The sequence below is a fragment of the Drosophila guanche genome, unplaced genomic scaffold (genome assembly GCF_900245975.1).
Source record: "Drosophila guanche unplaced genomic scaffold, DGUA_6, whole genome shotgun sequence".
NCBI lineage: Eukaryota > Metazoa > Arthropoda > Insecta > Diptera > Drosophilidae > Drosophila > Drosophila guanche.
The window spans coordinates 242,547-255,970 of NW_022995750.1; the positions used below are offsets into that span (position 1 = coordinate 242,547).

At 45.5% G+C, this 13,424-nt stretch overlaps 2 protein-coding genes across 7 annotated transcripts in view; both read right to left on the minus strand.

The window, feature by feature from the left end:
- LOC117585956 (organic cation transporter protein) overlaps positions 1–13,424 on the minus strand; it is a 22,181-nt gene continuing 8,757 nt past the window's right edge. For 2 of the 3 annotated variants that reach the window (XM_034275758.1, XM_034275759.1), the window contains exons 2-7: positions 7,814–8,199; positions 2,555–2,948; positions 1,833–2,100; positions 588–1,147; positions 373–518; positions 1–306 (exon numbers count right to left, since the gene is read on the minus strand). In XM_034275758.1, coding sequence (XP_034131649.1) covers positions 214–306; positions 373–518; positions 588–1,147; positions 1,833–2,100; positions 2,555–2,948; positions 7,814–8,194 — 1,842 coding nt within the window. In that variant the 5' untranslated portion in view covers positions 8,195–8,199 and the 3' untranslated portion in view covers positions 1–213. Of the gene's footprint in view, positions 307–372; positions 519–587; positions 1,148–1,832; positions 2,101–2,554; positions 2,949–5,947; positions 6,140–7,813; positions 8,332–13,424 lie in introns of those variants that run through there. The other variant, XM_034275760.1, reaches the window with a different exon arrangement.
- Positions 8,673–13,424, minus strand: part of LOC117585955 (solute carrier family 22 member 21) — a 20,879-nt gene continuing 16,127 nt past the window's right edge. For all 4 annotated transcript variants that reach the window (XM_034275754.1, XM_034275757.1, XM_034275755.1 and 1 more), the window contains 5 exons: positions 13,144–13,396; positions 12,304–12,571; positions 11,805–12,096; positions 10,609–10,935; positions 8,673–10,536 (listed from right to left, as the gene is read on the minus strand). In XM_034275754.1, the coding sequence (XP_034131645.1) occupies positions 10,369–10,536; positions 10,609–10,935; positions 11,805–12,096; positions 12,304–12,571; positions 13,144–13,396 (1,308 nt within the window). In that variant the 3' untranslated portion in view covers positions 8,673–10,368. The remainder of the gene's footprint in view (positions 10,537–10,608; positions 10,936–11,804; positions 12,097–12,303; positions 12,572–13,143; positions 13,397–13,424) is intronic.

A 13,424-nucleotide genomic window follows, 5' to 3' on the forward strand; every position in this document is an offset into this window, starting at 1 on the left:
TTTAGCAGAAATAAATTCAGCTCATTTAATTAAAAAAAATATAAATAAAACATAAAAAATACAAAACTTAGTTTAGTGTAGAATGAGACAAAACGTTCAAGTGCGGGTGCTATGCCCCAAACATATACATATATGTGTGTGTGTGTGTGTGTGGTTCCAATATATCACAGATAGGCATGTCCAAGCGGGAGAGTTCTCGTTTTTAGATTCCAGCTAATTCACATCCTTCATCAGGCAAATGGCAATGGCACCGATGAGCCCACAAACTCCCATGACATTCAGCGGCAGTAGGGCGTCAATGCGTTCCTGGAAGGGCAAGCAAAACGATGATAATAGGGGTTAAAAGAGGGGAAAGGGAGCAAGAGTACCCACCAAATGCCAGAGGAAGGGAACGAGGATGAGGCCAATGCCAGAGGCTAGATTGCCCATTCCGACGCCAAAGTTGCGCACCATTGTCGGATACTGCATGGCCGTGTAGGTGGGAATGATGGCATTGTTCGCACCAATCAGACACTTGGCTGCATTAGGAACATTAGAAGGATTAGCTCTATGAAGGGTTCAGGAGTGGCAGGATGAGGATGACTCACCTATGGTGGCCAGGGCTATCACACCCGTCTGGCTGGTCGCCAAATTCGTGGCCAGGCAGCAGATGCCCGGCAACAGCATGTAACCGATGAGACTCCTGCGAATGCCTGCCTTGAGCACCACCAGGATGCTCGTGCAGATGGACACGGCCTCGATGGTGCCCGCGACGGCATTGTTGATGTAGATATTCCCACCGAGATTGCTCAGGTGAAGCGTCAACCCAAAGTAGATGATAATCAGGGTGAGCCAAATGATCAGTGTAAGGCAGGTGGTGCGCCAGTACTTTGCGCCAAACACCACCAGAAGGGGATTTACATGACCGCTTCTATGGGTGTCCAATTGCGCGGCACTGGGACTGCCACTGGCACCCATCACCTCCTCACTGTTGGCCTCTGGCTGGGGCTGGACCGCCCGTGGGACTGCTGCCTCCAGGGTCTTGCGATAGTTGTGTGGCAGCGTGCCGCTGGTGCCATTCGTTTTGGCCGCTCGCTCAATTAATCCGCAGAGTTCATCCAGGCGGCCCTGGGCCAGCAGCCAACGGGGCGACTCCGGTAGCCAGAACCTAAGAAGGGAAAGCAGAAGTGGTATCAATGTCAGGCACTCCACCCCCTCGACGAGTATTTATTGGCATTGTGGAATGTTTTTCATTTGTTGGCAATTGAATTGCTGGCTAATGTGTGGCTAATCCTTGGGCTGCTCCTTGAGTGTAAACACTGAGGAATGTCCCAAGGATTCCTCTTAGTCCCTTGGGAATCTAATTGATCCCACGCATCATTGTGTGTGGGATTCTTTTCTGCTTCTGTTGCTGTTTCCGTTTCTGCCTCTGCTTCGTTCTGTTGTCCATTCATTTTGTTGACTGCCTGCGAAGAATGCTGAACGCTTTGAAGTCGCAATGTGGCTGCCAGAAGGTTGGCCATTCGAAATGGAACAAAAAGGACTTGCAGGTTGAATGGAAACTTGAGTTGAAGGTGGTAATTCTGTTGGGTTGCCTAGGGGAAATTAGTTGCCTTTGCTACAACTAGATCTAAGTATCATAAGTAGCAGAATTTTGTTGTTTTATGGCATATTTTTGGATGGTTTGTTCCGCCATTGAAGAAGGAATATTTCCATCTAAAACTCTTCTTTTGGATTTGATAAGTCGATAGATTTAAAGGTAGAACTTCCAACAAATGAAGTAATTCCCTTTTCAAAGAAACCCTCTAGAAGGTTTTTTTTTTCTTAATAAACACATAATTAAAGTCACTTACCATATACTAAGCATAATTAGCCAGGGCCATGAGATGACCAGCTGCAGGATGCGCCAGTCGCGTATGAGATAGGCCAGGCCAGAGGCCAGGACGTAGGTTATGGCCACGGGCAGAATGTTGAGAATGCCGATTATGGTGCGCCACTTGCCGGAGACCAGCTCCACCACCAGCACGAAGCTCACAACAGTCACGGTCATTGATGCGAATCCAATTATAACACGTAGCGACATGAACATGGCCACCGATGTTGAGAAGGCCAAAATTCCACCTGCAACAGAGACAGAGACAGAACGAGAGCGAAAGAAAGAGTGTGAGTGAGAGAGAGAGAGAGAGAGAGAGAGAGAGAGATGTGTGGCAGAGGCAAGGCAGCGAGAGAATGTCAGTGGCAAGGTCAGGCACGTAAATAAAGGCGTAAAGTCAATTAAAATCCCAACCCAGACAGCAGAACACCAGAACATGCCACAGAGAGACAGAGAGACAAATGCACAAATGCACAAATGTAAATGCAAATGCACAAATGCTCACTCATCCGCAGGAGCAGGAGCAGGAGCAGGAGCAGAATCAGCAGGACGGCAGCATCCCTTGATGCATGTAAATGACAATTAGAAAATGAATACCCAAAAACCCAAATTGCCATGCTCAAATCCCCTCCTCCACACATGTGCAACCAAATCAAAATCCTGGCCACAATCACGAGTCCATCGGCTATGCATTGCACTCACCGAAAACACTTTGAATCGTCACGAACGCCATTAGGGTGTGCCGCCTGCCAAAACGATCCGAAATCCAGCCACTGAGCACGGCTCCAGCGGCAGCGCCCACCAGGAAGCAGGTCTCCACCAGGCTGAGTATATCCCGACCGCAGACCAGCTCAAACTCCTGCACCAGTGTCAGTGCTTCATTGTCGGAGAACTCAAAGTCCTGGCACTGCCTGTAGCCCAAGTCGCTGGCATTCGCGGGCCAATTCGTCAGCTTGCCATCCTCGAGAATCAACTGGGTATAGTCCACGTCCAGCAGGAGGCAGCCATCGGCAGTCTGACTAAGATTACGCCATTCAGAGAGATTCATTTGCTGGAGATTCGCCGGTTGGGCACACCAAAAGTCCTTGGGTGCCGTCTGTGGGGGTTAGAGGTATCGGAAAGGTAAAATATTTAATTAGTGGTAGACTCTCTGTAATCTGTAGGAAAAATATGACCCTGTCTCGTGCTTTCTTCTGACTATTATTTAACTAATTTGTTGTCTAATAAATTCTCTAAAACTCATTTCCCTTTTTAAAAGTCATTTAACTCAATGGAATTACTCTAAAGTATTCTGTCAGAGAGTTCCCTCTTACATCAACCGTTCAAAACCAATTAAAAACCTAAAAATCTTTAGTATAACTCTTCCCAGAATTTCAGCCACAAGTTGTCCAAAGAGAATACCCAAAATCTTCAAACACTTGAGCATACGACTCACGTTTGCAATTACTACGTGAACTACATAAGACATTATGCCAGTCTCAATCTGTATTCGAATCCCCAATCAATGTTCGAATGACAAGTTTTTTATGTTTGAAAAAGCCATAAATTGAATGGGAGAAATGCAAAGTCGATGCCGCAGATACAAGTACGAGTACGTTGAGATTTCTTCCGTTGTTAGTTTTTACAACTCAATTAATTTCATTACGTTTTACATTTCAGTGCAACGCGAACGTGTTCCGTGACAGCCTAACAGTCCGCAAAATGGTGTACAGACAAGATGAACTCAAAGGAGAAGTGCTGTGCGGCTGTGACTGATTGAAGATCGAATCAATGTAAGCCGCTTATCAAAGAACAGGTACACGGCACTTTCAAAAAGGTTATTCACAGCGACTCAAAGGACTCTCACTCACTCACTCACTCATTCACTTTACGTTACTTCACTCACTCTTTCCGGTAGGCAAACCTCGGAACAGGTCGAAAGCCCTGCCCCTGCCCCGACTGTGGAAACGTGCCTCAATTAAACATTTAGTATGCTGGTGAGGAAACTGTTTCAAGTTCAAGTTAAAGTGCTCAACATGCTCAATAATTCAATCGAAAGAGGCTCTCTCGCGGCTTCCCTGTAAGGTGAGAGGAAATGTTCTTTGGTGGTTTATGAGCACAGCACATCGGCAACTGTTGATCGTGTGTCGTGTGGCGTGTGGCAGGCTGTGATGTCATTTGCCGCGCGGTTTGTGCCACTCGTTGCGCTCTCTTTCACTCTCTGTGTCTGTCGGTTGCCGCCTGTCACGTTTCAGGCATTTGCATGGCACTCAACATACGAATGCACTCGTGCAACAATGGAATTCAGTATCCGCAGCGTGGGCTTAACTTGTCCGCAGAACCAAACCACATCAAGAGATTTTTTTGCAATTATTTTTGCTGTATATTTTTGATAAATTGCTTTGCAGATATGCACGAGTTGCAGCTCTAATGACGGGCATAGCCACACTGGTTGGGGGAACCTTTTCTCTTACGTAAATCCATACCTTAAGGGCTCGGCGTTCCATATCTAAGGGTGGGCTATGGCCTGGGGTTACTCATTGGGTCAAGAACCTCAAAGCTGTGTGCAAATCGTTAGTTAATTATAGTGATCAAACGTGTAGCTATTGTTTTTTGTGACAATACATGAACTACGAGCTTTGTTTTGTGACGGGGAATTAAGTATCCGTATTGAATGCGAATTTGCATTGAATGTGCAGCTTCGATAATTGCAAGAATGTGGCACTTGTCCGGGGTAGCTGTTCCTGGATGAGCTGTCTGTGAAGAAATGTTTGCTTCCATTCTAAGAGGACTTGGAGCTGTCTATCTGCTCTGATTGATTGACCTTTTTCTCTATTCGTTTTGCATAAATATTGTTCAACTCTTAATGTGTTTATAACTTGAGCTGTTAGTTAACTTAATTGTTACATTGCCGCCACTGACTCACTTGACCCCTTGGGTGGGAAAGCATTCAAATCGAGTTACGATTTCGTTTTGCTGCAACCAGTGTGCCGCGCCACAATAGTTTCTACACGCTAACATATGTCTTTTACATTGCTATTATTATTATTGATTAATTAATATATTTAGCGGTCAATATTCGCCTCAGGTCTGTGTGCAACCTTTTCAGCTGCAACCTTGGCTGTGGCACACACACAGAGAGCTGCCTCAAGCAACACCTGATATGGATCAGATCAGTGTAGCATGGGAGTGGAGCTGGCAGCAAGAGTGGCAGCTAATTGAAAACTCTTGTTCTTGCTCTTGCCACAATAAGACAGACTAGTGGGAAATCTTATTGGCACCTGATTTCTAGACCATAAAGATGTCATCCATCGCATTTGCAGAGTGTGCAATTTATTGCTTTAAATATATGTACAAGAAATATAAACAAAAACCAAAAACTCGTTTAGCCTGAAAGCGAGTTCACATATTTGTTATAAGTCCACAATTTGTTATTGTTTTGCGTGTCAATAATTAAGCAAAAAGTGAAACCATTAAGGGGGGAGGTTCGGAGGCTTTTAAACTAAAAGAAGTAGGTATAACGGAGGCAACATTGGAGTAAGTTTGGTAGCAGAGATTAAGAGCTACAGATTGAAGACATTGTAGAGCTTTAACCCCTGTTCTTGCCAGCGTTCTAGGGGTAAGCGCAAATGTAACTGGTTCCTGCATAAGGCAATTAATTATTCCCGAAACTCCTGCACTGAACATTGCTTAATGAAATTGTATCTTTCACTGATCGAAATGTGCTACGAGTGTTTCCAAACACAAACACACGCAATCTTCCAAGAGTGAGCAAAAAACAAGCAACAGGTTTGTGGGGTGTCTGGCTGTCCGACTGACAATCACTCGCTCTCGTACACACACCCAGCGAATGTTATCAAAAGTACTTGGTGATGGCTGATAACTGGCATTGGCATTGGTTAAACAAAAACCTCGTCGCTTTGCGCTTGAGTTTTGTGTTGAAGTTGTCGTTGTCAATGATGTGATGGGCAATAATGTGGCAACCATTGGAGCGAAACGACTGCAGAAAGCTGCCCAATAGCAAAGACCAAGAGAGCGGCCCACAGCAGGGGCTTGCGGCACCAGCTGCTAGTCTAAGGCCGATCCGTTTCGATCGCTCAACTCGCGGCGACTCACCTGAAACACATAGATGAATATGTGAAATGTGCAGATGGCCTGGAAGATCGATAGCAGGCAGCACCACTGAGCCTGCCAGCGGCGCATTTGACCAAACAAACGCTCCAGCAATGTGGTCTGCAGCTGGTCCATCTCCTCAACATCTCTGGGCAGCCGAGGCTGCAACATGGGCGAGGCCTCGCCTCGTGTTAGCTGTAGCTCCATTCGAATCTCGCGGGAAATATTGCAACCGTTTGCGACTTGTGATGCAAGTCAACTGAATTAGAATGTGAGCCTGTAAAATATATTCCACACAAAGTGCCAATATTCAAATGCAACTTTTCGGCGCTGAGTGTCGACTCTCAGCCACACACACGAGAGTCTCACGACTCGTCTCGGATTTACGCAGGCGCGGCGTGCATTCAGATTTGAAAGGGGTTGTGGGGTCTGCGATTATGTCCAACAAGTGGCCAGATGGGCACTTGTCTGATAGCCAAATTACGTGTTAACTGTTGGGCCAAATGAATCATTAAAGAATCACTTTAATGACCTTTTTTTAGGGTGTGCCTTGACCAACTCCTGCCACAAGGTTGCTGCTCCGCTCACTGCAGCCAAAACTCGAATGACTCAAAGTTATCTCCATGTAACGATACCTTTTATAGTTCTGGGGAATGTCTCTGATGCAGATACGCAATAGAATATCTTATCGTTTGGTCTAGAGTATGTGTAATATCAAGTGAGATTTTCATCAGATTAAATTCCTCCGAAACCATTAATTATAGAATCGCAAAAAACTATTTGAGCGGATATCAAGGCAAACTGAAACACAATTAAGCAGATAAGATTGGTGGGTCCATTTCCTTATGCTTCAATGACAATTGGGCCATACATTGAGTCTCAATCTTCCCTCTGTTTGATCTTCTAATGATCGTGGAACCTGCCATGACCAATAGCCCACTTTATTGGCTGCCAATTGCCATAATCAGCGTTGGGTAAATGACTTCTTGGCTTCTTGATTGTAATTTCAGTTGCAATCCCTCCAACATATGCACCTATTATCCTCTCTCTCTCTCCCTCTCTGCGCTTTCGTGTGTGTCAAGGTGCTGACTGTGGTTTTTGTTGTTAGATTGTTGGTTTGGGGCGGCCCATTAGCACGCTACTGATGATTATCATTCATTATTATCGATTGGCGTGCACTCGAAGCGCACAATTGAGGCAGTCACAAATGATGCACACACGCAACTGCATCCATCAGATACCTCAGCTTGCCACTGATAAATGGTGGTTGGAGATGCGTGGTCAAAAGGTGCCACAAGGTCGAGAGGATTTCGAGTGGGCTAAAACACAATTATTCACGCTCGAATAGCGAATACTTTGAGTGTGTTTGAAAGCTTTGAAGTACTGCCAAATTGTGGCCCAAATTGACACATTTTTCAAGTGCTGCTGCTGCTGCTTATCAATTGATTTGGCGGGAGAGACCATGAAAATGTTGGTCAACAAATGAGTCGTTGATAAGAGCTAACAACCATTTAGCCATACAAAAAAAAAACACAACGACAATTTATGCTCTAATTTATAATTGTCAGCAGAGACATTGCCATTGAGCCGCCAATTAAGTAGTTCGAATGGAGACAGACAGACATAACTAATATTGCAAATCACTCGCACACTTTCCAATCACGGAATCAATTACTCAATATTTTCTTCCGGTCTAAGCCCCGTCCGTAGCTGCCGCCAATCCGCGGGATGTGCAGGCGGGAGGCGTTATTTGATTTATTTTTTTTTCTGGCGACGCAATAAACTGGGCAAATATTTGGCCATTAAACTGGCCGAAACTGAAACCGAAACCTAAACCGAAACCGAAAACTAAACACTCGCAAAACTCACCTGAAAAACGAACATGAACAGGTGAAATGTGGTGGGCAGCTGGAATAGGCAGAGCAAAAAAGTCCAAAGGAAACTCCAACGGGTGTAGTGGCCCAGGAAGTTCGATATTACATCACTGTCCACATCCTGGCTGAGGTCTGTGGGGGGGTTGTGCCTTGTGGGATCCTGCGGGGGCTCTCCTGCTGCGCTGGGTGCTGGGGCTGCCACAACCTTCTTCAAGTCATCCGAGTAGCGCCGAAAGTCCAATGCTATGACACTGATTTCCGGTGTGCCAGGCGCTGGCTTTGTCTCACGATACCCGCCATAGAGGTTCGCCTCGCTGGTGCCCCTGCCCTTGTTCAAATCAAAACTCAAGGAACCGCGACGCAGCACACCACTCATATTGGCTATCAAAAAATATACACCGAAACTCTGCTATTTACTGCCTGATCGAGTGGGGAAAAACTCGGGAAAGCGTCCACGTTCGTTAAGATCGGTTTTGGTTGCTCAGCTGTTGGCTGCGATCTAAATCCGTTAAAAGTTCGCGCGGCTCTGTTATAAGCAGCTGCAGCAACGGCAGCGGCAGCGCCAGTAAAGAAATACGTAAGGTACGAGCGTACGGTACAGGTGGGCAAAAAGCTGCACGTAAAGCTCCCCACCCTCTGAAGCTGAAGCTTTTGTCTTCAATTGTATTGCTCGCAGGTAGAGGTGGGGTCATATGGATCGTGACACGATGTGCTTGAATTACTTTCGAGATCGGTTGAAGTCGCATTAACAGTCCAATGCCCATCCATAAATGTTAAGGAGAATTATTTATTTGTATTATTTATTCATATATTTATTTATATTTCCTTTTTTGACACTATAATTGCATTTTTCTTAGCTTTGGTTTTCGCTTTAGGTAATTTTTGATTTACAACAATTGTTCAAATATATTTATTTAGATGTATATTTTTATTCAAACTTCCAAACTTTTCTGCTGGCACCCTAAAAATGCACAATTAATTGATTCTCGGGGGTATTCTCCATTTATTCTGAGCTGGATTTCTGGATCTTAAATCCTAAGTACAGTAGACAACAAAAAAAGTAAGCATAAACTATGTAAAATAATACAAAAAAAAGTGTACAGTAAATCAGCATAACAAATTCATTAAGATACAAGATATAAGTACAACAAGCGATTCAACAGATTCATTTTTTACTAGATGTACCTATAGAATATACATGTACAGATGTACAAATGTATGTAGTTATGTATATTAACTGTTAAATGCATTTAATATTGGAAATTTTGTTTTAATGTTTTGTTGTTGTTTATTTTGAAACAATAACACTTCTCGTCCTGGGGGTACATTTGCCATGACACACACACACCGGTAGCTGTACCTCTATCTGTAGCTAAACCTGTACCTGTACACTATACAAATCCATATAATTGACCGATACTTAGTGACGATAGATCTGCATATTTATAGTATGGTATAGCTCGGATATTATGTACGTAAAGGACTAAGCGTTAATTGACTACGATTACTAGAGATTACAATTTTCTGATTTTTTCTTTGATTCTCGAAGATTTATCTAGCCTCTTCACTAATTGATCTCGCGGTTTGGAAACATTTTTATTAATAGACAACAAGAAGACGACGACGATAACGACGATGATGACAACAACGACGACAAGATTATGTGTACGTTGAGACATTATTGACAAGACATTTAATTTCTGTGTGTTGTGTTGGCTGATTCGTTATGTTTTTCTTTCTCTTTTGTTTATAATTAGATTATCAATACTTGCACGTCAATACATGCATTAATTCAACAAGATATTCTATGAGCATTTACTCAAAAATAATTGAAAAATTACACCGAATTGCAGGAAAGAGGGAGAGTCCAGTGCTGTCCTCTATCGGGAAATTTTACTCACTAAGCACTCCCCAAACTTTGTGTAACATTTCATTACCTTCGATTTAAACCGAAGAATGGAATCTTGTACAAATTTTGAAGGATATTTCTGCTGCTGCTGTTTGTGATTTTTGTGTGTTCTTTTTGTTCCGAATACTTACAGACTAGAGACATAAGCTATAAGCCATTGTGTTACATTTACGATTTAGTTTAGTTGTATTTGTTTATTAATTTATTAAGATACTCACTACGTGCTACGCAAAAACAAGGTCCTGCCTGCACATGTGACATGTGTTCTTTCTAAAGTTCTAAAAATTGGCATAAATGTGGACATTCGATTGCTCGACTACCATTAATAATTGCGTGTCAACTCGATTTGGATTTAACTATTCATCTATTCTTCTGTGGGTTCTGTGTGGATCTGGATCAGATCTGTTGTTGGTGGAGTTGGAGGTTGGAGGTGACTGGAGGCGGTGGATATGTCGACTCGTTTGCAGCAGGTTCCATGCGCAAAGCTAAGGGGCTGTACTTTATTTCTTCATCTCATCATCAGCTCATACTTTGGACCAGCCAAAATATTTTGTTGTTTAATAGGCGGGGGGCGGGGCAGGGAGCATTGACAGAGCCAGAGGCAGGGCAGAGCAGGGTGGCTGGGCAGGCAGCAACAACTATTACACCTGCTTGGCAGCACTGGCAGCATTCTGATGATGCCCACCGCCCGTGCCCGAATTGGCAGCATTCCGTCGCACAGCCGTCGCGGGCAGAAAGAGCACCACAAAGCCACCAAAAATGCTCCAGGCGGTGAGCAGAGCCATCAGCAAATGGCCCTCAATTTTGTTCTGCAAAGAGAATCAAATCAAGATAATTATTATGCCACAAAGGGTACTCTGGGGTGATTCGTTTTGGCTCACCAGCAGCGATATGTAGGGTGTCAGGATGAGTGCCAATCCAGCGGCCACATTGCAGGCGCCAACTCCGACATTCCGTATGGCCGTGGGATACAGTTCGGCGGTGTAGACCGGCATGATGGTGTTCCCGGCGCTGATCGTGAACTTGCCCATCATCAGGAATGTGATCTTCAGCCAGAGTATATCCTCACGACCCTCAGTGATGGTGGCACAGAAGCAGGCCACACCAGCACAAAAGAGTGTGGCACAGAAGAGCCACTTTTTGCCCACCTTTGTGATGATGTACATGGCCACGGCAATGGCGGGTATTTCGACTAGGCCAGCTAGTGCCTGTGGGCATAGTTGGAGAGGGGGTGAGGAAACTGTGGTGAGCAAAAATGTTGTCAAGTGTCGGCGGGGCGCACTAAATCAGTGCGGCATCAAAGGTGCGCCTCGCAAATGTCAAAATAAATTATGCAATAAATTAGCTGAAAAGCTGAGGAGCCTTCGCACATTGTCGGATTTTTAGACAGTGATGAGCAAATGGCTGGTAAAACTAGGGAAACTTTTAACTAATAAACGGACTACAGATTGGTGGGGTGCCATCTTTATCTTTCTAGCTATTGGGCTTCCTCTTGGAACACGTTTCTTTAGTCAATATTCCTTTCATCTCTCAAAGCGCCTCCATTAATCCCTTAAACATTTTATAACAATCGCACAAATCCCCTCGAGAAAATGCGAAAAACCAAATGCCAAACATGTTTATGTTCTGTTTATTTTGTGCTTGCGGCGGCCCGAACGCTAATCCAAGGCCTCTCCCCGGACATTTTGCTGGCTCCCTGCCAAACGGACTCCCCCCGACTCGATCCCCCCATAAGATGGACTGTCCGTTGGTGGCTATGGGGGGGTATGTATGGGTTGGTGTTGGTGTTGGTGTGGGCAGTAGTAACATCATAATTCGATTGCAAACACATTTTCACACCCCGAGCAGGCAGAATTTTTGACATGCCACAGACACAATCCACAAATCGCGGGGCTGCTGATGTGCTGATGGAATGGCTGACAAATCCAATTAGGCGGACATCATCCGCACTTAGGAGGCACTTAGCACTTGCCAAACGATTGCTTGATTGATCCAATGAAATGTTCCATCCATGCCCCAAGCCTAAGTGGATGCGCCAGGCGTATACTTGATGCAAATTGTGATGCGGAGGACTCACCGAATTCAAGTAGACATTGCCCCCAAAGGAGCTCATGTTGAGAATGATGCCATAGTAGACCAGATTCATGGTGAACCAAATGCACAGGAAGCAGATGGTGATGCGCCGCAGATAGCTGGAGCGGAAAAGGTGCGTTATATTCTGGGAGCTGCTCTCCTGTGTTGGCGGCGTCAGCTGATAGTCGACGGGCAGTTGGCGTCCATTGAACTTGGCCGCTGCCTCAATGATGCGTCGCACCTCATCGACGCGACCCTTGACCAGTAGCCAGCGTGGTGATTCCGGCACCACAAACCTACCAGAGAGCGGGCAAAAAACAGAACAAAAATATCCAATAAATTAGCTGGGAAGAACATGTGCCGGGCGGAAGAGTCTTCTCCACCCACGCGCTGTTTTTTTTGTTTGTTATTTATGCGGCAGTCTGTGATCTGTGTACCGCGTGCAGATACACAAAGATTCATTCTCTCCGCGAGATGTTTGTTTACCTTTCTGAATAGCTTACCATAGAAAGCAAAGGAATATTCCCGGCAATCCAATGCACAGCTGCAGCGCCTGATAGTCCTGCGTGAGATAGGCCAGGCCGGAGATGATCATGTACGAGATTGGCAGTGGAAAGAGATTGTACATGCCGGCAATGGTGCGCCACTTGCCGTCCACATACTCAATGGCCAAAATGAGGGCCGAGTAGGTCACCGAAACGGACACCAGCCCGAGCAGGGCGCGCAGCGTTAAATATAGCTCAAAGGAGCTGCAAAAGTACAAACAGAGACCTGTGCCAGGGAAGGAAGAAATAGTTAGTAACTTGCAAGGACTATCTCTAGAGTAAGCCATTCCAAAACCCTCATTTTGCTCATTTCCCCAATCAATGTTCGCCTCAAGGAAGCACATTCATTAACGCTTGATCCATGAACCTTGCCTCAAGAGAATGAAAATTGCAGCAGCCCTTGCTTCCGCATCAGAGTGCCACACACACAGACACACAGGTCCGATTCCTCATTAGTAATGTCCTTTTCAATGCAAATTCCAATTACATTGTACGAGAGAGATTTAATCAGCAAGGACAACAAGCAGCCACAACTGCAGCTCGAGTCCGTCCTATCCTGAGTGCCACTCGCTGTCGTGCTGACCCCCAGACATGTCCAAGTTCACAGTCAGCTGCTGGCTGGCTGGCTGTCTGGCTGTCAGGCTGTCTGGTTGTCTGTCTGTCTGTGTGGGACGTGACTCTTCTCAGCCATGGCCAATGTCATGATGACACGTTGAAGGTGAGTGTGGTGTGTGCGTGTGGCCTTTAAAGGCCACAGATGTGCACAGAGAGAGCGAAAGGATGGTGGGGTGTGCTCACCGAATATGGTCTGCAGGATGGCCGATATGAAGAGCATTGTCTTGCGGCCAAACTTGTCCGAGAGATAGCCTGAAATGATGCCACCTGTTGCCACGCCCAGAAGGAAGAACATCTCGGCGACATTCTTCATGTGCTCCTTGTCGCACACCAGATCCCACTGCGATGTCCAGGTGTTCCCCACATTATCCTGCGTCGCGTACTCCCAACGCTCGCAGGCCACCAGTTTGCCCTCGGCAGCGGCATCATCCGCGAGCTGAAAGACACAGAGAGCGAGATAGAGA